At 35.9% G+C, this 25546-nt stretch overlaps 1 protein-coding gene across 1 annotated transcript in view; it reads left to right on the top strand.

The window, feature by feature from the left end:
• LOC121416831 overlaps positions 1-24853 on the top strand; it is a 68413-nt gene extending 43560 nt beyond the window's left edge. Inside the window, exons 25-47 of the mRNA XM_041610345.1 lie at positions 235-402; positions 935-1018; positions 1429-1505; positions 3565-3626; positions 4243-4298; positions 4851-5035; positions 5492-5595; positions 6762-6905; positions 7915-8076; positions 9407-9523; positions 9850-9983; positions 10726-10879; positions 11218-11602; positions 12123-12352; positions 12697-12768; positions 13173-13435; positions 14402-14532; positions 15071-15190; positions 15610-15737; positions 16461-16543; positions 17520-17610; positions 18100-18240; positions 19680-24853. Coding sequence (XP_041466279.1) covers positions 235-402; positions 935-1018; positions 1429-1505; positions 3565-3626; positions 4243-4298; positions 4851-5035; positions 5492-5595; positions 6762-6905; positions 7915-8076; positions 9407-9523; positions 9850-9983; positions 10726-10879; positions 11218-11602; positions 12123-12352; positions 12697-12768; positions 13173-13435; positions 14402-14532; positions 15071-15190; positions 15610-15737; positions 16461-16543; positions 17520-17610; positions 18100-18240; positions 19680-19967 — 3379 coding nt within the window. The 3' untranslated portion in view covers positions 19968-24853. The remainder of the gene's footprint in view (positions 1-234; positions 403-934; positions 1019-1428; positions 1506-3564; positions 3627-4242; positions 4299-4850; positions 5036-5491; positions 5596-6761; positions 6906-7914; positions 8077-9406; positions 9524-9849; positions 9984-10725; positions 10880-11217; positions 11603-12122; positions 12353-12696; positions 12769-13172; positions 13436-14401; positions 14533-15070; positions 15191-15609; positions 15738-16460; positions 16544-17519; positions 17611-18099; positions 18241-19679) is intronic.
• Positions 24854-25546: the final 693 nt, after the last annotated feature.

Genomic DNA, 25546 nt, shown 5'->3' with positions numbered 1-25546 from the left:
GTTCCTCAGAACAAAAAGTAAAAAAAATTCCAATGAATAAGATCATGAAACATAGCAGTGATTTTACAAGTAATGTAAAGGAATAAACATTTGAATGGGTAATTATTTTTCTCTCTTTATTTTTTTACATTGTGTAAAACCATTTTATAAGTATCTGTCATTGCTCAATGTGCTGAACTTTAAGTATGAATTACTATTTGTAATTATTTAAACATACTCTTTTTTTCTAACTAGTCGTGCTTTCATCCCGAACGGAACATGCTTCAAGCGTTGGGAAGCCATCCGAGTTGCTGTGGCGATCCTAGCTGCCTTCACAGTGACCCTCCAAGCAGCTTTTCTTCACATGAACATCGGCCTGTGGGTTGTCAACTACGCCCTAGATTTCATCTGCTTTGTTGACATGTAAGAGCTGCGAATGATATGTTACCATAAAAAGCAAAATCTGATGATGTATGTTCAGGCTGTAGTAACTTTTCAGTAAATTCCATAGACTAAATAATTCCTTTTATTTCCATATTTAAAGTGGCCCCAAATGTGTTATACTTTGCAAACTAAACATGCTTTATTCTGCAAAATAAAAAAATGTATTGTTTTAACACATTGTTTCATGATGGCAAAATTAATGTGTTTTAAAAGTTTTGTTTATTAATTGCTAGTCCAAGACAAATATCAACAGAATGACAGTTTTGTAGGGCAATGCAATTGCCAATGGTCTATAAAATCTGAATTTGCATTTGGGGACTTCATATCATGAGTGTAATGACTTTAAACAATGCTGCCTCTTAGTATTATTTTCTTAAGTTTTGCTTAGTTTTGTGCTTGTCAACTTCTGTCATGAGCTATTCAAATCTGAGTTGCAAGATTTCCTGTGCATGCTTGAGTATGTAGATGTGTGATATTTTTATCGTTTGACAATGTATTTTTCCTTCAACAGGTACCTGAAATTCCATACTGCATTCTACAATGAAAACAATGTACTGGTCACTCACCCATTGTCTACTGCCAAGCACTATCTAAGGTAAGTTACTATTAATCATTTAAACATTTCCATAGGAAAATTTCTATTGAAATAGACATCGATATTCTTAACAAATTCTCAATCTAGTTGATTAATATCTACAAGGTATAATATTTTCTGTGATTTTTTGCAAAGTTTGTGAGTTTTTAATTTCATAATCTTTTTGATGTTTTCCCTTCTTTCTATTATAGGTACTATTATTTTTTTCAGGACTGTTTGATGAATTTGCTTGCATGATACAACAATAAATTTTATCCCGTGTCTAGTATTTTGTGTTAATTTTCTGGTATATCTGACATTGCATAGACATTTTGAATCTTTTTTAAAGTATACATTTCTTTGTATGAACAACAGACTGTTGTATGCAGTCTACATTATCTGATTGAAAATTATTTTAAATTTTTTTATAGAACCAACTTCCTGATTGATGTCCTTGCTTGCTTCCCAACGGAGCTCATAGCTTATGCCGTCATTGGAAATTTCTCTCGTAAGTACACTAAACCAGTTTATAGCTCTGTTATTATTCTTTTAAATTGAAATTTACCTCATTAAATGAGGTAAAATAGAGACGAAATGAAATATTCGGTATCAATCATGAATGATGGAAATTCTTCAGGTCTATTTTGAATAACTTGGCTATATAAACATGTAAATGTTTAACCTTTTCGCACATTAGTGATTATCATAGATTTTTATCGTTTTATTTTAATTGTCAATATGCAAGGTATTAGGATTCTGCATTGTAATATAATTGTTTCATTTGCAACAATGATTATCAGAAATAAGAGATTATGAGCAGAAAAACTGATTTTTTTCTGTTTCTTTTTGAAACTATTTGATAAAATCATGAAAATAGTATAAAGGAACATTTTGAAATTCTTCTTCCATGACGAAAACCTCTCGTTTAAACTTTGAGTCATTGCCTTTGAAAGAGGGGAGAGTTCCAACTCGAAGAAGCTTATCAAAGAAAGTAAACACAAGTAGCCCCTTGTGGGCAACAGTTAACCGCATCAATGAAACCCATTTAATAGGTTGGATAGTCTTGTACTCAGACATTTGTTGGCGCAATTTATAGTCGTTCATCTCTCTCCCCCTCTCTCTTTGCTCCTGCCTGTATCACTTTGTCATGGTCATCTCTCCCTCTCTCCTCTCTCCCTCTTTCTTCTATACTCTTACGCTTGATATCATCATTCATTGATTCTTTTTTTCTTCTTTATCTACTTCTCCCTCTGCTTCTTCTTCCCTTCTGCCTCATCCTCCTTCCTCATTCTCCTAGCTGTTTCACTATCTACTCCAATTTCCATCTGTGCAACATGCATACTCACTCTTTAATATCTATTGCGATCTAATTTTTCATACTTTAAGAAATATTATTTATTAGGAGTATTATCATTGCCACGCTTAACCTCATAATTCCATCATTTAATTAATAGTTTTGAAGTGATTCACACCCCTCTCATTTACATTAGAAACCAAAAATACACTTATAGAACAGTAGTCTGGTCTATGAATTAGACTAGTCAATGATAACGAGTTTGCTGTCTTTCAGATTGAAACACTGACTTCCGAGTTCCCGAAGACTGTCTACATGGGAAACTCGGAAGTCAATGTTTCAATTTAAACGAGGCAAAATGCGTCCGTTCGATACGAACACATGAAGAGCGTTGACAGCACGCTCAGCAGAGAGACACTGAATATAACATATCTTGGCTTATACTCGGTCCTTTTCAGAAATTCAAAGTTATATCTGGGGTAGCTATCAATTTAAGAAGTCTTATTTATAAAATGAAGATGAAATAACTAACAAGAAAACGAATCATGATGTCCAGAAATTCAAGCTAGTCAGATTAATCTGCACTTGCGGTAAAACTAAAAACCACAGCCAAGGTCAGTGATTGGCGATGACTATTGTGTAAACAACATATTTTGGCTACTCCCTTCGCAATGCAAGTTGATCATGTCTGTGTTTAGAGGATTCTTGAGTATTATTTCATCTATTTCCAATCAAATTTTCATGCTTTAAAGCTTATTCTGGGATACAAATTCTTGTTAACAACTTTTCCATTGTAATATTAAAAAGAGACAACTTTTGTGACAGGAGAGTATCATTCAACTATGCAGCTTGGTAGGAATTCAGTAGTTGTATATTCTGTGGTTATCAAGCCCTTTATGCCCTTATCACACCCGAGGGCATTCTGTGGTCTGGGGGACAGATAAGTTTTCTTGGGGTGCTGCAGAGAAGTCAATGTTTCAATTCCGAGTTTGCCAGGGATAACTCGGAGAGATTTAAACAGGAGATTTTCGTAATGTCAGTGTCTTGATATACAATCAATCTATATGTAGGAGACATTTAATAAGTCACTCATGGCTATACTATTTCCCTGACTGATGATCCTTCCCTGTCCTAAATTATTTATGCCTATGTAGCTTTAAATACTTTGCACCAAATAACATGTTCCAGTAAAGTTGTGCTTCATATATTGATTTCTTCTGTTATTACCGCAATTTGAAAAATTGATATCTGTTTTTTTTGGTTTTACGAACAGAGGAAGCAATTCATGTGTATGCCTTGGTCAGAATCAACAGGCTTCTTCAGCTTTACAGAGTGGTAAGAGACCATTTTATACAAACATAAACTATTTCAAGTAATCCCAATTCATCCAATGAATATATGTAGGTCCTGATCATACACTCTTACAGAATGTTGCAAATTATTGCAAATTTGCAATTAATCGCTTCTTGTATCAACAACTATGATTGATTTGCTTTTTGAAAGTGTTTTAACACTTGTAAATTCTCAACATGAAAGTTGTAATTGATTGCAAATATTTTCTTGCAGCTCCCCATTGTCCAATCCTAATATAAACACATGTATGCCTCGGCCCCTCTATCCTCATATGATGATCCAGGATTTTCCTTGACAAACACTCTTCTTCTTCCATTTAATATCAATTGATGCACTTCACTGATAATTCTCGTAGCTGAAGTAGGTTATAAGCTGAAATCAGTGTGACAATTTAAAACAATATTTGCTTGAAATTAAGATTAAGGGTTGAGAGTTTCCCCTGATACCATCAATTCAGGAAATATTGAAAACTTAAGGAACTACGTGAAGAATGAATGTTTTCAGTTTATAGGTTTGTATTCCTCGCTTAATCTGTGCAGAAAGTTGTCCCCTCTCAGTGTTTTCCTATACTCTACGTCCTTTTGGTTCCTTCTTTCAGCCACTTGCCTTCAACTACTTGGAGTCCGACGTCCAGAACTTGACAGGAAACATCAGGTAAAAGAAAAATTCTTAGCATACTAGGGCTGTTTGTCCTGCTATTCATTAGAAAGTAATCTTTTTAGTTAACTCATACAGACTTTATGGGGCTGTTTGGGAATATAAAATGACTGTTATAGGCAGTCTTGAGCAGATTTGCTCTTAGTTTCCACTGCGCTTTTTTCCCTGTACCTTGCCAATAGAACAGTATTTTATGATTAAAGTTCAATGACACTCTCTTTGTAAGACCTGAAGAGTGAGTGAACTTGGGTTTCTGGGTTTTAGCTTATGGTTAATAGGCAAAAAAAGTTTGTTCACCATTCTGCTCTTGCCAATCGTGCACTTTTCTGCTTTATTCATATTTGACCAAGCAAAATGTGCCTACCGACCCTAATTTTCATTATTTTTTTTAAACTGGTGAATGGTGCAGTATAACACGGGAAAGGGGGGGGGGGGAGCATTACTGATTTACCAATCCATTTTTATATTTTCCCTCCATTATGGCTAACACATTTTATTCATGCCTAAGACTGTGAAGTTTTATTTCACCCTGTTGTCTCCTTTTAACAGAATGATGAAGTTCTTCTTCTACATGGTCCTATTCATTCACATGCTGGCGTGTATGTGGTACATGAATGCTTGTCCACCTGTCTTCAAGTACCCTATCACCAGTGATACATTCAGTGGCTTCATCAACACCAACTTCCACCGCTGCAAGAACAACTCCTGGACATCCAAAACAGATACTAGTTTCTGTAAGTCTGTGTGATTTGTTAGATAACTAGTAGTTAGATCAGTTAATTAGAATTTAGTTTTCAGATTTAATTTTTTATCATTTTTCTTTATCCAAAGAAGATTTATTTCATTTATTGAAGAGCTTATATGTTCATTTACGCTTGTGTTTGTCACATGCAGATATAATTTTGAATTTGTTTGACCATAACCGTTCATGATTTTAGATTGACAGCTGCTCAAAGATATGGCAGTAAGGGGACTCTTTGTTTAAAAAATTAAAATTAATTAAAATAATCCAAAATTTTACCAATAATTTATATTTTAAACAATATGTTTTCACACATGGGCAGGATTACCCTCACCAACAAATTGAGTTTTTTTTAAGGTGTCTGGATAACCAAATTAGCAGTATCACATTGCAGCTGCTGTACTTGATTGATTTATAACCCCAACCTTATTCTTTTGTGTGTTGATAGACAATCAATCGATTGCTGCCCAATATGTGACCAGTATGTACTGGGCATCAGCCACCGGAGCCTCAGTAGGATATGGAGATATCCATGCCAACAATGTATCAGAGGTAAGTGTACCTGACTCTCCGAGTGGTCCAAGTCACTTTGCTGACACATGAAAGTCAAGGGTTCGATCCCCGGTCCCGGCACTTGTGCCCGTGAGGCATTTAATCAACAGTACTCTTTTATCCTACATTCAAATGATTGGATGCTGTATGCATTCGTGGTAGCTATGTGTGTAGTTAAATATTGAGACATTGAGGTCAATGTTGAAAATTGTAATTACCCTCACCAAAGTGGCATTAAGACAGAATTTTTTAGTTTTAGCCTGGGCTAGCATTCCAAAAATCTTCCATGTTGAAAATTTTATAGTGCATTTGAAGGTGAATGGTTGAAGTGTGCCAAATTGCATCAATATACCAACAGAACAAATATGTGCAATGTTATGCCAACGGCTCACCTCATTTATGATCATCATAACTGAAAAAAACATAAAAGACGAAAGAAAGCTCAGAATGCTAGCCCTTGCTAAAAGGCATGTAATATTAAGTTTAACACTTGTATAATTATGATAACACAAATATTTTCTCAACCAGTTTTGCCTGTATTCAATGTGTGCACATTCTTTTTTCCCTGAAACAGCCAGTTGATTACAATGACTTATCCATGAAATATCCATTTATAACCTGTGTTGAAAGTAAATGCAAATTAGTGTCTTGCCTAAAGGCCACCGCACACCTTACAACTGTTCGCGCTTGATTTTGGAACAAATTGCATTTTGCTCATTTTCTAAAGATGTGAATGGAACATATCATTTTATTTGAGGTTAAAATTAATTGAAAGAATACAAATATAAGCATTTTGAAAGATTATTTTTGGAGAAAAGGTCATATTAGTTTCAAATCGAAGCCAATCGTACGACTGCTATGATGTCATTAAAATGAGATTTTAAATTCGCTTTTATTCTAAGAGGGATGATAGCATAATCAGATTTGAATATAGGTATTCTTACGATGATTTAGAACATCACACAGTATGATATTCCAAGTCTCAATATTAGCATCAAATTCTACTACATTTTATTCTGAAATCGGGTCGCAGACCAATCGTAAGGTGTGCGGTCGCCTTAAGACCCTGCATGTAGTAATGATTTTGGATTTGTATTGTTGTTTCTGGGGACTTATGCACGAATCCATAACTCCTCTATAATATTTCTTTTGTTTATCCTTCTCAGATGATCTTGGCCCTCTTCTCCATGATCGTTGGTATTGTCTTTTTCGGGTACATCATAGCTAGCGTAGCAGCCAGCTTGGCCAACGCAGACGCCCAGAGAGCACGATACCAGGAGAAGCTTACAGCCATCAAGAGATACCTCAAGGTATGGAGTGTTCACGTACATAATATGTCATCATTATTATGTTGATATGAGGACGGACTTCAGCTCATCTGGTAGATCAGTGTATAATAATAATAATAGGCATTTATATAGCGCCATCTATCTAGAAATATTCTATTATTCCGAGGCGCGTTGTTATTATTATTACCCCGGCTTTAGCTCGAGCTAAGGGGTATAAGGGGGGGATGCTCGTGAAAATATTGAGTCTTATCATCAAAGTTAAATGCCCAGCTGTACAGGTATTATTTTGACAATGAACGACCCAGGGCCCCATTGCAATAAAAGTTACTACTGGTACTATAGTAACTTAGCCATCCAATGGTAACTTCCCTGAAATCCTTGATTGTGATTGGCTGATAGCATTGTTACTATCAGAAGTTACCATAGAATAGCAAAGTGACTATTACAGTTTATGCAACTTGGCCCAGATGTAACAGGCCCCTGCATAAAGTGGCCCTGAGGCCCATTGCAGACAGAATCATATCACATGCAAGGGACATACCACATCAAGAGGTTACCAGTTTTAATTATGTTATGGGGGGGGGGGAGGGGGCAATTACAATTGTTAATAGACTGACTCCTCTCAGGAGAGTTTGTATAAAAGACAAAACAAGAGGAATGTGCAAAGCTCTGTGAATGTAAGCGTGACTTGCTATAGTAATACTAACAATGATATAAATGATAATGATTAAGTTTTATATAGTGCACATATCTGTTGATAATGACACTCAAAGTGCAAAATTAACATATGACAACTTGTACAATACAGAATATTAAATCGATAAATACATGGAAATTGAAAAAAAAATTAACAAGTGAAAGATGCAGCACAGACTTTTATCAATCAACTCATCAAATGAAGCTTTTCATGAAAAGGCTCCATAGTAATTGAACAATGATTGCCTTGACACATAGCTGTCCACAACAACTGTTTATTAGAGCTGAAAGTTTCATGATAGTTCAAATGTTTGTTGTCCCTGACCACACACAGGACCAGGCTGTTGAGAAATCCTTGGCGCAGCACGTTGACGTCTACTACAACTACATGTGGCTCAGGACCAAGGGTGTGGAACCGGACTCCCTGTTTGATGGACTTCCTCTGGCTCTCAAAGCTGATGTCTCCCTTGACCTCTATCAAGGGATCATCAACAAGGTATAATTACTCTCGGTTTAATCATACTCAATGAACAAAGTCCTCATTGAAAGTAACAGGAGGTTGGTGGGGTTGTTTCACAAAGATTTAAAGACAGAGGCCCGTATTCTGAAGTCCGGTTCAAATTAAACTCTTGTTTAAAGTTGTGGTTTAACTATGGAAAGCCAGATGTGACATAAATTTCTAATGTTAAAGGTTCAATGTAGCGGCTCATTTGGCTCTCAAATCAATCTTAGCTGCCTGGGAAGGATATATAAGATAGTGTCTTCTCCATTCAAGAATTAGAAACAAACACAGTGAAACATAACAAATATACAATGTAAACAAGATTCTGACATTTTTGGCTTCCCACGATTTTAGTACAAAGTTAGACCACGGTCTAAGTTATACCCGACTTCAGAATACGGGCCAGAGAATCATCAATTTTCACGAAGAATTCAATTTGATTTGGGATTAACCTCAAGGTTGACAACAGATATTCTCAGTGCTTTTAACAAATGTAGCGCCAGCAATTTATAATTTACTCCCTAAGAGAGCTAACGATCCCCTACACCAAACAATTTAAGTGTGAGTAAAATATTACACTGTGACATCATCACATTGGTCTGAATGAAATTAAGGGTGTGCCGACCATGTACTATCCAATGAGATTGTAGGATGAATATTGTGTGTACTTTGGCCATTAACCATGACCTATTATTGAACATAAATGGAATTTGTAAATCAAATTTGTAATCATGAGTGAATAGAAAAAAATAATATGTGCTGGTAAAGTGTTGCAAGAGGGGGGGAGTGAAAAAATGGAAAACACTGCACTGTTTTGTGACCGTACCCCATAGTTCAATGTTGTATGAGAATGTTTAACAAATTTTCGGCATTACTCCTATTTGTTCAATATCAGTATGCTCGATCTGTAATGAAAATCATAAGATCAGTATGCTCGATCTGTATGAAAATCATAAATCAGAAAAAATTGGAACCAGTGGGATTCGAATCTGCCATCTACTGCTTTCCGGGCAGCGACTCAACCACCAGGCTATTCTGGTTCACGGCTAAGCCACGATGAACTGGAATTCAAATACCCTCGATCCTCTTCTTTCTAACTCAACACTATTCAAATGCCGTCTGCCGTGGACAATAGATAGTAAATTAAGAGGCTTTTATAGGAGGAAATTATAATTTGTTTAACAAATAGGAGTAATGCCGAAAATTTGTTAAATTATAATTTCCTCCTATAAAAGCCTCTTAATTTACTATATATGAGAATGGTTCAGTAATGTTCCTTGTGTCGGCATTTGATATCTATCCTGTGAAATCTGTTCAACCCCAGGTACCATTGTTCCAGAACACAGAGATAGGCTTTCAAAAGATGTTGGCAATGTGCATCAAGCCAGTCTACTACCTCAACAGGGAATACATCGTACGCAAACATGACTTTGGAAAAGAAGTAAGTATATTTATGGCCTATTCATCTTGTTTCAATGTCCCTCACCTGCGGATCATGATTATAACCATTATCTTGCAATGAAGTGTCATTGACAGCAGCATTAATTGCAATAATTTGTCATGGATTTGTAATTTGGAAACATTAAAGAAAGATTGGATATGAAAAATATATACAAAATAAACAAAATGCCTGATAGATATTTCCAATGCTCTTACGTGATAATGACTTGTGCAGTTCATGAATTAAAATAGGAATGGAGAAAGACTGGGATGGGATGTTTAGAAATAAAATGATAATCACTTCCTATTATTGTTCCCTTCTTGTAGATGTTCTTCATCCATCGTGGTGTTGTTGAGGTTGTCTCTGAAGATGGATCAATTGTCTTTGATACAATGCAATCTGGTAGATTCTTTGGTGAAATCAGTCTGGTCTTCAGTTGTCCAAGAACTGCCTCCATCAGGTAGGTTGAATTAGCTGGGGCCCGTTTCATAAAGAGTTACAACTGTTGTAACTTTGCCATTATGGCAACTACCACCATGGTTACCTTGATTTTGATTGGCTGCTGCACTCTGTTACCATGGTAGTTGCTGTATTAGCAAAGTTACAACAGTTACAACTTTTTATGAAAAACGCCCCAGGTCTTTGCACCAAGCCTAGGGTCTCTTCGCATGAAAGAATGAACATTTATGTGTAGTAACTTTACTTCTAATGTTATTTGTCTCCTCTTTGTGCTCCATATAAGTTTTGTACTGCTTTCAAATTCACATTTACAATGGGGGAAACCCTCTACAAAGCACCACTTCCTTTAAAATTGCAAATCAAATCTTAATGGAGGGTTGAGAGGTTTTTGTTGAAAGTTGGTGGACTGGGATAGCATCAGAATCTCTTGATTCTTGACAACGACATACATTTTTGTTGCAATTCTCTGCCTGGTGCAAATCTTTGATCTGCTGTCCCAGTCCACCAACTTTCGACAAAAGCTTTGCAGCTCTCCATTGTTATTTAATTACATTTTAAAAGGAATCCATACGTTGTAAAGACTTTCTCTGTTGTAAATGTGAGAACTTTGGCTTGAGTAATTTCTTAAGTCATTTAAAAATATTTTGCTCCAACATAAAAAAAGTTTATCATTGTAGGATTTCAGCTACATCTCTCACATGAACATTCAGTCTACATATTTGATCATTGATCTTACTTACCAGGGCAGAGAACAATGTGGACATGTTTGTGCTGAACAAGGAAGATCTAGATGAGGTACTGACCCACTACCCATCCATCAAGGATCAGATCAACAAGGTTGCTGAGGAGAGGATCACTGCTGTACGCAAGAGAAGCGAGGCCAAAGTTGACCAGGCAGTGAGTTCTCAATCCCTTGTCTAAAGTTAATATTAACTATTCTAACCGCATGATTCTAGACCCCTGGGAAGCATTTCATGAAAGGATTAGTCAGCGATTTTCACCGACTCATTTTTAGGCAATCAGATGCAAGGATTCGCAGAAGCTTTTCACAATATTCAACTAAAAATTACTGACTTTTATTTTATGAAATGCTCCTCCTATTGTTGAAGCAATTCTGTTAGCAGCTCATAGACAATGCTGCATGTTCTTGTGATGATATTATAGTGAAATTTAACCATCAAAACAAAGGCCATAGATTGCACAAATCCAATATTTGCTCTACATTTTATTTTCAGAGCAATACCCCAAACAACAGCAATAACAACAGCATCAAGGGTAGTAGCTTCAACAGCATTGAGAAGTCTGAAAACTCTACAGCCAGCGCAAGCAGCAGCAGCCACCCATCATCCTCTTCTACTGCCGACAACGCCAGCAGCCAGACCCGACCGGAGGACGGACATTCCACCGGCACCGCAGCAGCTGCCAGTGATAACAGGAGTGAGCCGGAGAGTCCCAGCGTCAGCAGCACGGCAGCCACGACGCCAACGTCTACTAGTCCACCTCCACCCCCTGGTGAAGCACCCATGAAGCCGGCCCGTCAGATCCCACAGCCCAATGCCAATAACAATGCCAGCACTGCGGAAGGTAGTGGTAATAACAACAACCAAGGAGGAAATAATGGTAAGACATTGCTTTACCCTTCCACAACAATTGTAAAGGAATTTTAGTTATGTTGCAAAAAAATGATGGTGGACAGTGATCTGGGTCCCGTAACACGAGGGATAGCGATAAATTGTTGGCTTGATTTTTATGATTGATTGTGCATTGAAGTCAATGCAATCAAATGTAGATCAATCAATTCTATGCCACATATGTGCATGGTTGTTGGGAATGGGTAGTTTATAGTTAAGAGTATTGTGTGTAGAGCTTAACAAGGATTGGTAAAAACTCAAAGGATGTGGAGCAAACAGTGGTGTATTTTCTATTGAAGAAAAAGTTTTTATTGTCTGTTTGGGGATGAAATTTCTCATGAAATTAGAGATCCCTAAATTATTTGTTTGTTTCAGTATCAATTGTTCATCTTTCTTTTATAGATATATTATTTTTTCATTGAAGAAGTCAGCAACCCTTGATATCACTGATTTATAGTGTAGTCTGTTGAATCTTACTGTTCAAAACCTTTACTCTTTAATCTTGACAGCCTCCAACACGCAGTCTGATCCATCGGCTCCTGACAGCTCCTCCTCTACGACCCATGTACCAACTCGCTACCCCATGCCGTTCTGCTGCATCAGACGTGATAAGAACTACCTAGAGGCACTTCTCCATGCCAACCGCTTTGTTCTGAACCCTGACAGCCCTGTGGTGCGTAATCTGGCCAGACTGACATGTTGTCTAGCTGTAGCGACTTCTTGGACCATCATGTACCAGGTAGATATAATTTTTTTTTTTGTTTCATATTCTTCATGTTATTCGGTGTCCAATCTAGGCGAGGGTGCATTTGATCTAGAAGTTTTTGTTGTCATGCCATACAGGGTAGGAGGGATGGTAAACAAAATATTGAATTGAATAGTTAATTGTATCTCTTACGTTTCAGGGCATAACAGTGATATGTTGATTGGCTACACAGAAAGTTATTAGAAATTTGGAGTTCAGCAAACTTTTGGAAATACTGAAAATAAGTGAATGCCAAAATATGAGGTTACTGCAGTGGTAGCCCTGTTTTAAGATCATAATAAAGATAAATAATGCATTTTGTTTCCTTTTTTCTGCAGGCTTTCTACCAGGTCCAGAGCATGCCTTTCCTCATCTTTAGCTATGTCTGTGAATGTGTCTTCATCTTTGAGGTCAGTTTAAAATATGGTTATATTTGTCTAATGCTCATTGGTGATTTGGTTAGATTTTGTTCATTTTCTGAATTTTAATCTTGCTCCAATTCTTTGAACTGGAAGAATCTCAATTTTTCTTTTACAATAGTAGTTCTCTAGGTATCATAATTTTTTTGTAGATTTATTCTTACAATGAGTATCTTGCTTTTAGCCTTTTAAGAGTGTCTTGCTTTTAGCCTTTTAAGAGTGTCTTGCTTCTTCAGGAAATGTCTATTATTGTAAAGATTGTACTAACCAGAAGTAAGCATACTTTGTATTGATTTCGCATTTTATTTTGAGTAGGATACAAAATATGAATTATCTTGTCTTATGTATGAGTATGAACAAGGTCAGGTATTTCCCATTTTGCCCATTTCCTTTAGATCTACATCAAGTTCCATGTCAGCAATGCAGACGAATATGGCGCCCTCGAGAAAGACTTCAGCAAGATATACAAAAGCTACTTACGCAAGTGGAGTGGTTTTGCCCAAGACCTGATACCTACGCTTCCCATAGAACTCTTTGCGTTCCTGGCCCAGGGGGATAAGCACTTTGCAGTACTGTCTTTCCTGAGGTTCCGGCAGGTTATACGTCTGATGCGTGTGTCACAGTTCTTTGATAGATGGGAACAGGAACTTAATATCAAGTAAGTAATGGAAGAGTATTTGATTGGAAGATGACACATTATTGTAAAGTGGTCACTTATTCTGGGTGGTGTTTTTCAAGGAGTTAAGTGCGACTAAGACCCTGTTACACTGGATATCCTACCCGAGACTGGTTTTCAAAAAGTTGACCTAAATTTTTGACCCCCTATTACACCGGAATTGTAACGAGTCTCGGTTCACAGCCCCCCTCCCCCCCGAGACAGCTTTCTGTGCGTTTACACTGACTTACCAAAGTTGTCGGAGATAGGTTTAGCAGGACGCCCAGCATGCGCTTTATTTGTAGTTTGGATAATCGTGTCTTTGTAGCGCATCAAGCGAACCTGCGTCAGACCAGTCTTGGGCAGGTTTGTGTTTACACTGAAACCAAAGCAGTCTTGGGGCGCCCTGAGACCGGTCTCGGAACACACTGCGAGGTGGTCTGAGATAGCTTTGCTGAGAAGGGGTCTCGGGTAGGTTTTTGTGTCTACACCGGATGAGAAACCTGCTCATGACTGGTCTCAGGGCACGCCGAGACTACTTGGGAAATCCGGTGTAACAGAAGTCCTGTGTAACAGATTCGTGCACGCACACATGTTATTTAATGCTCAATTTTATTTTTATTGTAGGATGTGCAGAAGTTCCCATCCTGTGCGCATGATTTGGCCACTGCGATGATGTGTTATATACCACATGCACCTTAAAGTGAAGAGGGACTCTATGTCCCACTTGAAACTTTGTGAAACACCACCCGGTGTTTTAATGTGTCTAGTCCCTCTAAACCGCCACTGTTAGCAGGTCTTCAGACATATACACTAATTAAAAAAACAAACAAAAAGTTGTTTTTAAAACAAGTTTGACATATGCTCCAAATTGTAATGCAAACATTAGTTTCAGTACATTCGTGGTTGATTGAGTTGTATATAGTCAGTAATGTAATTGTTGTCTCTTGATTATCTTTTTCATTACAGTATCCTGAAAGTGAGATTAACCAAGTTCTTTGTTTTACTGCTGATCATCATTCATCTGTTTGCTAGCATCTGGTACACCATAGCATGTCCTCTTGGTGTTTGCAAAGAAGGCTCATGGGCTACTAAGATGGGTAAGTTGTCCATCCTCCGTTTCTTCTTTTTTTTTTCATGATAGTCTGCGATTCTCTTTTCTTCACTTCTCCTTTGCAACATTTTTACTCTGTCAAAAATTTTCTGTTTTCTTCCATGCACTTTTTTTCTTCATTTTTGTCTTGCCTGCATAGCATAGACTACAGGCGCTGCTATCTTAACCAAGGTTAAGTTTTTGAAATGTCATCATAACTTAGAAAGTATATGGACCTAGTTCATGAAACTCAAACATAAGGTGTATTACTGAAAATCCTTCCTGAGTGTAAGGTCACATGAGCAAGGTCAAAGGTCAGTAAGGGTCAACAAACTTGGAACATGTTTTACCCAGGGTAGCTACAAAACAGTTTTCAGAACTGAAGTAGCTACCCTGGGTAAAACATTATTATTAGTAGTACATATAGTAGTAGTTCATGTGCTGTAAACCAAAAAAAGACATGAAAACAGTTGCCCAACAATTGCTATAGAGCTCACAACTTCCATTTAATTGTCAATATCTCAATTTTATTCAATCTTTGACAGGTTACAGAGGGAATGAACCATACATCTTCTATCGTTACTGTGATACTATCTACTGGGCTGTGGCTACTTTGACATCAACGGGGTATGGTGACATACATGCGTACAGTGTTCCTGAGCTAAGTAAGTTTGGATTTCAACAATTTCAAATGTAGAGCGAGTAGTCTTGCTCCCATACATGATACTAATTTCATTTGGTCGGGTGCTCCCTTTCTCAGTCCCACAAAAAAAAAATGTTTTGACTTCATAGGTTTTATACAGAATCCATTTGGTCATCGTACTCCCCACATTTTGCAATATGAAGAGAAAGATCTTCAGGAAAGTGAAGAAGGATAGCTACAGTAGTGCTGTTAGATGGTTTATAGTTTAAATAAATGGCCAAACGATTATTCTAACAATCAGGAGAGTGATTACTCCCCCCATTGGTATGTAGAAGAATTTCTGAACTTAAATATGTACTAGATTATTAAAACCTCTACATTATAGCTTTACGACTGTTTTCAGCTTTCACATTGCATCTTCTATTTTGTGTTTGTTTCTAGTATTTGCAAGTATGGTGATGGTGTTTGGAAAGCTACTCTTTGGTTGGGTGCTCGGAAACATCGCCTCCACCCTCGCAAACGAAGAGTCGGGACGAGTCAGCTATGAAGAGAGACTTGCAGCGGTGAAGGTATGTAGGGCATTCTCACCCCTCCATCTTATTCTCTGTGAGAGATGAGTCTGTTTCAGGAATATTGATATGTATGGTTCTTTATCAGTGATTTTCACTGCCATATGTTATAAGCTAATCCAAATCCTTGCATCTGATTAGCTGAGATCAATTCCGTCAAACTCTTCACGAAGCACTCCCTGTAAGGCCTTTTGTGTGGTGAAAATTAATTAATATTTTTAAAAATTTTTTGGAAAAAACATTCTGGTTCAGCATAGTAAATTACTATTGTTGGTACTAAAGCGTAGAAGAATAAGCAGCAGCATTTCTTGGTTGTACGTTGATAATGAGATTTCAGTGTATCCTATAGTGCTTTTTATATTGTGAAATGTGATGGAACCAAAGATTTGTGAGTACTGTATCATCATTAACAAAGATCTTTGCTAATAAGCCAGTTCGTAGTTCCATTCTGCACATGATCAGAGGAAGGTCATTGGTAATAAAGTGACATGGTGTTTTGAAATTTAATGAGATAAGCACCAACTTTGGTGTCTTGATTATTCATAATATTCTTTTAAATTGTGTTTTTCATATACATCCACAAAAAACAAAAATGCGTTTATGAACGACTGGTATTTCACAGTTCTAAAATAATTCTGTTTTGGATTTCTTGCCAAGCATTTCAGCACCACAAAGTTCGCTCAACTCTGTCTAAATATTGCATTTTATATCATTCTGTCACAGGACCAAATGAAAGACATGAGATTGAACAGCAAGTTGAGGAATCGAGTTATTAGCTATTTTGATTATCTATGGGCACGTAACAAGTAAGTCAGAGTTTGGTATTTGATTGCCATTTAAAGCGATGTACATTTCTTATTGATATATTGCTGTTTTCTCTCTCTTCATCATGTAGAGGATATGGTAATATATTTTCCTTGTAACCCTCTGGAAAATGAAATGAATTTTACCTTTTAATGCTACGGTCACAAAAACGAACACCTTATGAATGATTTCATACCATGTATTGGTCCCGGTATTGGTATATATAAAAAAGTTTGTACCGTGATCATAAAAGGTATTTGTGACCATTACATTAAGCTCATATTAATAACTCTTGAAACTTATTGGACCATCCTACCAAATAATTTGCAGTTGCATGAATTGTATTGTATCATTACATTTAATGTTGTATTTCATGAAACAGGTTAAAGGATAGAAAGCAGAATGTTGCTTCTTCGTTTTAGTGATTCAAGGAATATAAAAAAAGAATTTGAACTTTTAGATACAGATCCAGCCAGTTTATAAAGCAAATAATACAAAATTTGTATTTGTACTGTAATTTGTCGTGCATTGTATTTACCCACTAACACATACGGAGGAGCCGTGGTGTAGTGGTTCTGACTCTCGCCTTGTAAACAGAGGGTCGTGTGTTCGAATCCCACTGTAGTCTGGCGCCTTTTGACAAGGCGTTAATCCACACTCTGCCACTCTCGACCCAGGTGCTAAATGGGTACCCGGAAGGATGTGAAAGTCATTGTAGCTTGTCCAGTACTGTGTGCACCTCACAGGCGACTGACTGGAATACTCCCAGGGAGTGGAGGACACACATTGTGTGCGGGAATGACTGATTGAATCCGACGACCGGGGTAATAATATATCTGTAAAGCGCTTAGACAAGTTCCGATGGATTAAGCGCTATATAAAAGCGGATTATTCACATACCTGTGCATTATTTGCATTATATGAGCCAAAGTTGTAAATCATACACTAAGTTTTCTCTATTTCATTCTTTTTGTTCAGGGGTATAGATCAAAGTATTCTCTTCAGAGATGCCCCATTCTGTCTGCAGACTGATCTAGGTCTGGATGTTGCTGGCGAACATCTACAGAAGGTCAGTAGACAGTAGTGTTTCAGTTGGGTACCTTCACAAAGAAGCCTTGTCCAAAACAGAAGCCTGAGCAATTTCTTTCATGCAGGAATCTCACAATTGTCCTTTCATCTCAAATCTTCACACTTCATCACAAAGGTGCTGTGTGTGTTTTATACCGACTTTCTCACATTTCCCTTTTTTGTGGTGAATGTGATAATTAAAGATGGGAAGACAATAAGGAATTCCTGCATGAAAACTTCAGTAATTCGTTGCAGAGACTACCTGGTTTAGAATGGCTAATGGCTACCATTATCCTATCATCTTGGCTATCATACTCATTATTCGCCCAATAAATTTAATTTTGTGCTTCATTCTACTTGGTAAGAACTTGTTAGCTTGCTTGGTGTTCATGATGGTATTCACAACCTTCTGCTTTCTGTTAGTATATTTTATATGATGTTACGTTGGGATTTATTTCACTTCGTCATGTGAATATTTTTATCCTTACAGGTGGCTCTTTTCCGAGAGGCTGACGAAGCATTCCTGCGTGCTCTTTCCCTCATGCTCAAACCTGTTCTCTTTATGCCTAATGATCTCATCGTAAGACAGGGAGATGTTGGAGATGAAATGTACTTCATCTGTAGAGGAGTGGTAGGATTCCTTATTTCCTTTATCCTGTCATTTGAAAAAAAAAATACACAACTCGGCATACGAGGATGCATGTTAACTTCACTTGTATTTGATGACACAATGGGAAAATGTATCATGTTACTAATATCTAAGATGGTAGTCTTATGAAATTTGTATAGAATTTCCATAGAAAAAGGGATCCTTGCCCAGAGCCAAACCAATAAAAATAACCCTCAAAAGCAAATTATAATTGTTTAGTATGTAAATACAACAACAAATTACATCAGAAGAAAGCACATGATAATGGACACTCAAAGCTTAACCCTAAATAGACTGGGCTATTTCAATGCCTAAGAAGATGGGAGGGGGGCTGATACAGCCCCCATCTTATGATCTGGCTGTTGATCATGTGATTGCATTGAAAATTGGTGTGGGTGTTAACCATGGCATAATCTATAAACTAGTTTAGGCTCAAATTTTGCAAAAAATCTCATAGTTATGCTAATTTATGCTTGGAATCAAAATTTTGCCCTAATTACCTAAAAAATGCCCCTAAAATCATAATTTTAGGTTAAAAGTCTCTTTATAGGAATATGATCAAAAGTACTGTAAAAAGATTTCAACATATTTTTTTCTACATGTATTTTATTGTTTTCTAGATTTCTTATGTATTTTGTTTTTTAATTTTTTTTCATTGGAAATTGTTGGGTACTTTATTTTGATGAAATCAATTGATTATAATCAGTTAAAATTAGAAAAAATAATGATATATTTATGAATTTTGGCTCAAAGCACTATTTGCATAAGATTTGTATACAAATTCACGTTTTTGAGCAATTTTGGGTCTGCATGCACTTACAAAATGTTATGTAATTTCGGAATCGCATACCTCGGGGTCGCAATTTTGGTCTCAAAAGTTGCGCGGTACTTGAAAGTAAAAAGTCAACAAGCGACGCGGTTAAAAAATATGTTGCACGGCGGATTTATTGAGAAAAATGTCAGGGGGGGGGGCTGAATCAGCCCCCCAGTGTTATGGTTAATCCTTGATACATTTTTAGTGTCAACTCCCATCCCTAAGCTAAATTCTTGATTCTAAATTCAGGTAGGTTTTTTGTAGCACATGATGTAAATTTTGATCTGATTTGTACCATTCAAGAATTGTTTTATAAGTACCCATAAAGACCTCTGCTACAAGAATTTGTTAGTCAAAATGCCATATACACTTTTATAGAATCCCCTTTGTTGCCCTGCCCCCTAAAAAAAAAAAATTAGTGTAAATATGGATTTTTAATTTCAGGACCAAAAATTGCCCATGAAAGAATACATGGTCTACTGTGAAACCACTACATTCTTCTTTGCCATGGAAACCTTCAGAAGTTGCCCTATTTTGTTCTCTTGTCACAAAATAAAGGCTTGTCCCATATCTTATATTTTTGTTTTCCATCTATAATTTTGTTTAGGTTGAAGAGCTAGAAGTCAACAGCCATTCACGTGTTGCCCGAGTTTTAGAGTCTGGCGAATTCCTGGATGACATTAACCTCCTTTACGACGTACCACGGCGAACTTCATACAGAGGCCGAACCCACGTTGATGTTCTCTCACTGTCGGTGCACGATTTGAAATCAGTGCTGGAGCAGTATCCGCAGGTCGAAGCACAGATTCGTCGGATTGGAAAAGAGCTTTATGGTGACTACGCCAACAGTGTCAATGCCCAGGAGAACTTCCCTGCCAAGCAAACTGAAGTCTAAATAATGAACAGAAAAGCTATTAGCTCTGCTTCTGAAAGCAGAGCGTCCGTTTCACCCAAAGTATTAAACGTTGGTGACAAGGGATGAACTGTCTGCTGGCAGGTGACGAGTAAGGTGTGAGCGAAAGAGATAATAAGAAAGAAAAACTTGCATATTTATAGCCAATTGTGGCCTAAATACGATGTTTCTTTTAGACATATATTATGCAATTGTGTGCATTGTATGATGGTGTGTATTCCTAATAATTCTGTAGTGAACACAGTGAATAGATAGATTAGAAAACTGATAATGCATCTCTATACCCAACTGGTGTGAATATGTATGACATATCTATCAAAACAAAGTGCTTGATGACCCCAAAATTCACATATTCATGGAATACATGTACTTATTTTCCTTGAATTCTGAACTAAAGCGAAACTTGCATACATCTATGCAAAGACAATCGGATGACTGGAAACGAGCTGAAATGTATGCAATTACACAGTCATTTTCAAAGCCCACTTCGTGATTGTTTGTGATGCCAAGTGTGAAATGTTGAGTGAGCTATCAATTTTACAGTAATATTCTATGACGCATTTATTCCTGTAGGTTGCGATAGCGCAGTACTAGAGTTTTTCAACTCAACAATTAGGTGTTCATGTTTGTGTATGCAATGCATACTTGTGCCAAATGATTCAAGGTTATTTATGACTAGGCTATTTTGTCGCCCAAACTGAGCAAATTTGGCAGCTCGATAAGGTTTGTCTCTTATATCTTGTATATTATATAATGATTTGTTCATACACGTATATCACAAATAATTCTAAACCATCATGAAATGACTGTGCAAGACTTATTCATATATTATAACAGGGTCCTTTCTTGTATCTAAAAATATGTAGAAAGAAATCAAAATATTGAACATGTCGAATCAATGTACATCTTGCAGAAAATCATATGAAAAATCTACCATCTGGTTTCTACCTTTTTTCATTTCGTCTATAATTTGCTTTTTTCACTGATCGTGGCAAAACATGATTTTTATTTCTATATATTCAACTGACTTTTCTTTAAGGAAATTACTCTTTTTTCCTAAGTAGACATTTTGTTTGCCACAAATTGATGTTATTACTTTATAATCACATTTTCTTAATCAGAATATTCCATTCTGGTGGATACGGTATTCAAATTGTATATCTCGTCCATACATTATACAACATATGTAAACACTACCTATAGAATTCATGATTATAATGAATATCCATTAGTTGGCTGAATATTTTTATTTTATCGTATTTTAAATGATTTGCTTCAACTTTATCCTCATCGGAATTGAAATGATGTAACTTAATCGAAATACTCTATTTATTGTTGTTACCATGCATTGCAACAGAAATTTCTCTGAATTCCTTACTCTGAGTAAAAAAAAAACACAAAAAAGTCTATCAAATGTATGAATTTAACTGATAAATCTTATGTATAACGTGATGTATTTGAATGCTTAACTAGAAGATGATTGCGTGTGTATATATATGAATATTTCAAACCTGTATATAACATTTTTCATACTGTTTTTTCAGAGTTGTTGCTTTTTAATTTTGATTTTATCAAGCAGTTTCATGTTCTGTCGTTTTACTTCTTTAATTTAAGCTATGCGTATTGGGTTATGGTGAATGATGAGTATATTATATTGTATGTATCCATTTATTTTCTTCCTCCAAGAACCTCACATCAAATGATGTTAATTTCTCTAGAGATCTAAATCGTTAAACATCAATGATCTTCAGTAAATGGACAGTGATATAGGTTATAAAGAATTTGATTCATTTGGACAATTAATGTATTGAGAAATGTTATTAAATCTACTTTGCTTGGGACGTGTTTATGATGATTGTCCAGAGAAATTCTGAATTATTTTATCTTCTTGAAATTTAGAGATGAAATTTAGTTTGTGTATTATGCCAGAGAAGATTTGTCATTTATATTGTTATAACAAACAGTTGCTTTGGTGAGGGATCTTCTTAGAAATGCCAGTTAAAGTATTTCATTCTTTCAGTCTGCAAAGGTGTATTTATCTTCCTAAAGTTATATTTCATTAAACTACAATTGCTTCTTGTCAATGTATTGTTTTCTCGATTCAAATTGTAACACCAGCAATAATGTTTCCTTTCTGTGTGGTCTCATGTTTCAGTTTCTATGTGTTATTATTGTAATTTCTTCTGCATAATTATGTTTGAACCAGTACTGCTTTACTTGTCATAATTCTAAATTATACATAGGACATACAGTATCATAGATGTAGATTTTCTTGCCAACCCCTGAAAATGGGGAACATTATATTCATCATTGTAGATATTCGTCATTTTGAAGAAATATGAATTGTATAAACATGTAGCATCATTCATTACTATTCCAAATCACCCGAGGCTGTACCTGTTGTGAAATAGAGTATAATCACCACCCCCTCAAACTATACCTCTCCTTTTGTCAATATCACTGATATGATTTTCTTTCTTTACAAACAGACTTTTCTAATCACTCTTGAAGCCAAAATCGTTAAGGCAAAGTTTGATAATAAGTGTATTAAAGTAAATATTTGAGTAGACAGCTGAAAAACAATATCCTATGTCATTTGCAGAACTGTCATGCACACAACATACAGATGAAGTTGATAGTAAAGATCTTAACAGTCCAAATTTCACAGAGGAGTTTGTCTTTAACCATTATTTGGTTTAAAGAATAAAGGGACATTAAATTACGTCTATCATACACTTTCTTTCAATCATTGCCTACAGGAAGCACATGGTTCCTGTAAAAAAGTCAATGGGATTTTGAGAATTCTGCATCTAATGGCTTAAGCTTGTGCATTGCTAATTATAGCCTTTTTACTCCTGTTTTAGTGTGTGTATGGAGAGGAATTCGTCTTTTGTCAATAATTTGGACCAATTAGTCTTCAGTTACCCAAAACTATACATCTTTTGATTTTTTTTTGGTGATATTATAGTTCTGAAATATTTGGGCCAGAGAAAATTGGTTTTAAGGATTATTATTCTTGTACTGTTTCATAAAATATACTCCCCTTTTCTACCATTTTATATTTCATTGGCATTGTACTATTTTTTTGAACTGGCACATAATACGTTATCTGCCTTGCGTTGAGAAAAGGAATATGGTATGCACAAGAACATGAGAAATATCTCCTAATTATGATTTGCCCTTCAAAATATAATTCAATTCCCTTTTCCTCCTTTTTTGTCTTTATTTTCTTTTTTTTAATTTCTCTCTTATAGCTAATTCTAGCCAGACCCTTTTTCACCTTCATGCATAATGTATTCATATATTTCATTAATTCTTTTTCATCAGGGTGAGAACTGGAGTTTTGAGTGTATTATCTATTCACAATAATTATTATAGAAGAAAGCCAAAAACATCAAGCCAGTGTATTAGTCTCTTTCACCAGCTGTTTCCTTTTCTCAAAGTTAGGCAGATACTTCTCAGACAAAAAAAAATGGTAGTCTTATCATGAAAGACGTTAAAACAGGGTGCCCTAATCTCTCATTTGTGTGTATTACCGATCCTTCCCTCTTGGAATATGCTTATTCTTGATCTAGTTATCTTCTGCTTGTATGATCTTGTCTATATCAACTGTCAATAGAGTTTTTACCTTGTATATATTAGTGTATAAAGGAAATCAATTTGTTAATCATATATCAGTTGTGCTAAGTTGTGGACTTTCAAAAAGAGTAGTTCAAAATAAAGAGATCTTATCTTATTTGTGTTGCCAATCTTATATATGCAAGCATTTCTGATGGTTTTTCATGTTTAGATGATGATAATCAAATTATGATATATTGGAACTTACCTGGGACATTATAGTTATCAAAATTGGGCAAGAGAAGCCAAGTCGCATTTCCTGTAGTAAATGGCAGTATTGATTGCCTGACATGTCTTCTTGTAAGATAAATGGTCAGGAAATCTGGCCCTGTCTTACAAAGAGTAGTGATTGATCCAATTTAGTTTAACTATGGAAAGCCAGCGACCCTAACATCTAGAATGCATATGCTTATTGCTTTTCTAAGTAGGATGAATGCTTATGCTAGATTCAATTTGTATGCATGTGTCTTGCTTCTCAGGCTATGAAGTAGAAATTTATTATGCCAAAGAAACCTAATTATCAACACAGAATTATCCCTATTGCTTAACACGTAGAGTAACAACCTTGTTTCTTGCAGACATCTATTATGCAGTGAAAATAGGTTTTAGGCACTAGGCATTAAGACTCTTGCAACTTACGTTATCTTTTATTTGTGTGTATGAAATGACTGTAGCTGGTTTTATCCCCCTGATCTAATTTTTGCAAGGCAGCTCAACCAATCTACTGCCCCTAATTTGAAATTGTACTTTCATGCGCATGAATTGAGGAAAATATATATGTTAATATACATTATCTTTCCTTTAAGAGTTCTTTGTAATCAAGAATAACTGCCAAGTTTTATGACTTGACTCATAAACATTAATCAGGCAATTTGAAGTAGTTTATAAATGATATTTCATAAATTGATAAGTAATGATATTTGGCAATATCACAAAGGTCAAGGATCCACAATTATCTGATCTGTGCTATTTGATGTTCTTCAAGTGGCTTGGACCCTTTCCTATGGTAGACAATTGATTTATTCAATGATAAGCCTGTGATAGTTAGGCACACTTACATGCGCATTGTAACCAAATAAATTTGTCATAAGCTTTCAAAACATAACTGTAAAGCATAAAATTGCCTAACTGTAGAGTTAATTAGTATTCTAACAGGTTGTTGAATTTATTGTAAATGAAGGGGCACATTTTATAAAGAGTTACAATGTTAACTTTCTTATAATGGCGACTACCATGGTAACCGGGCACAACATCCAATCAAAATCAAGGTTACCATGGTAGTTTCAATAATGGTAAAGTTACAACAGTTGTAAGTCTTTATGAAATTGGGGCCCAGAATTATATGAAAACCATTTGATATGCTTCTCTCTTATTTATTCTTGTTCTGTAGTTGGTTGAGGAGTATCTATTTCTTGAATCTTTCTTTTTTTGCCTATTCTTTCGTCATCGGTAATGTAACCGGGAAATGCTGTTGATATATTCTGTTTTTGCCCAGTACCATTATGGTTTCTCATATTGGACAATGTATTTTCACACTGCAATAAAAGTTTCCAGTGTGTTTTAAGAATATATAACGATGTTTGTATGGTTTCCCTATTGTCGTGTAAGGTACAACTAAGGTTTCTTTTTTTGTGTGTGGCATCATAGTGTGAGAGTTTGGGCCCTGAATTCCCCATCTTTCTGTATTGAATCTTTTTATTTTTTAAAAATTTTATCTATGATTTTTTTGGTCCCTTTTCTCTTCCTTGTTCACCATGTGGGACTATTTAAAAAACAGAAGACTTGCTTTAAAGTGAACGCAACTTTGATACTACTACTACTACTAAAAATAACAAGGCTTTCCCTCATGGTTGAAAATTATAGTTGAGCTTGAGTTTTGGAGTTGCGTCTGATAACCATTTTCCCCCAGCAAGGGCCTCTAGTTCTCAATAAAAAAATGTCTG

Source organism: Lytechinus variegatus, chromosome 6 (genome assembly GCF_018143015.1).
Source record: "Lytechinus variegatus isolate NC3 chromosome 6, Lvar_3.0, whole genome shotgun sequence".
Classification (NCBI taxonomy): domain Eukaryota; kingdom Metazoa; phylum Echinodermata; class Echinoidea; order Temnopleuroida; family Toxopneustidae; genus Lytechinus; species Lytechinus variegatus.
This window is presented reverse-complemented; position numbering and strand designations above follow the sequence as displayed.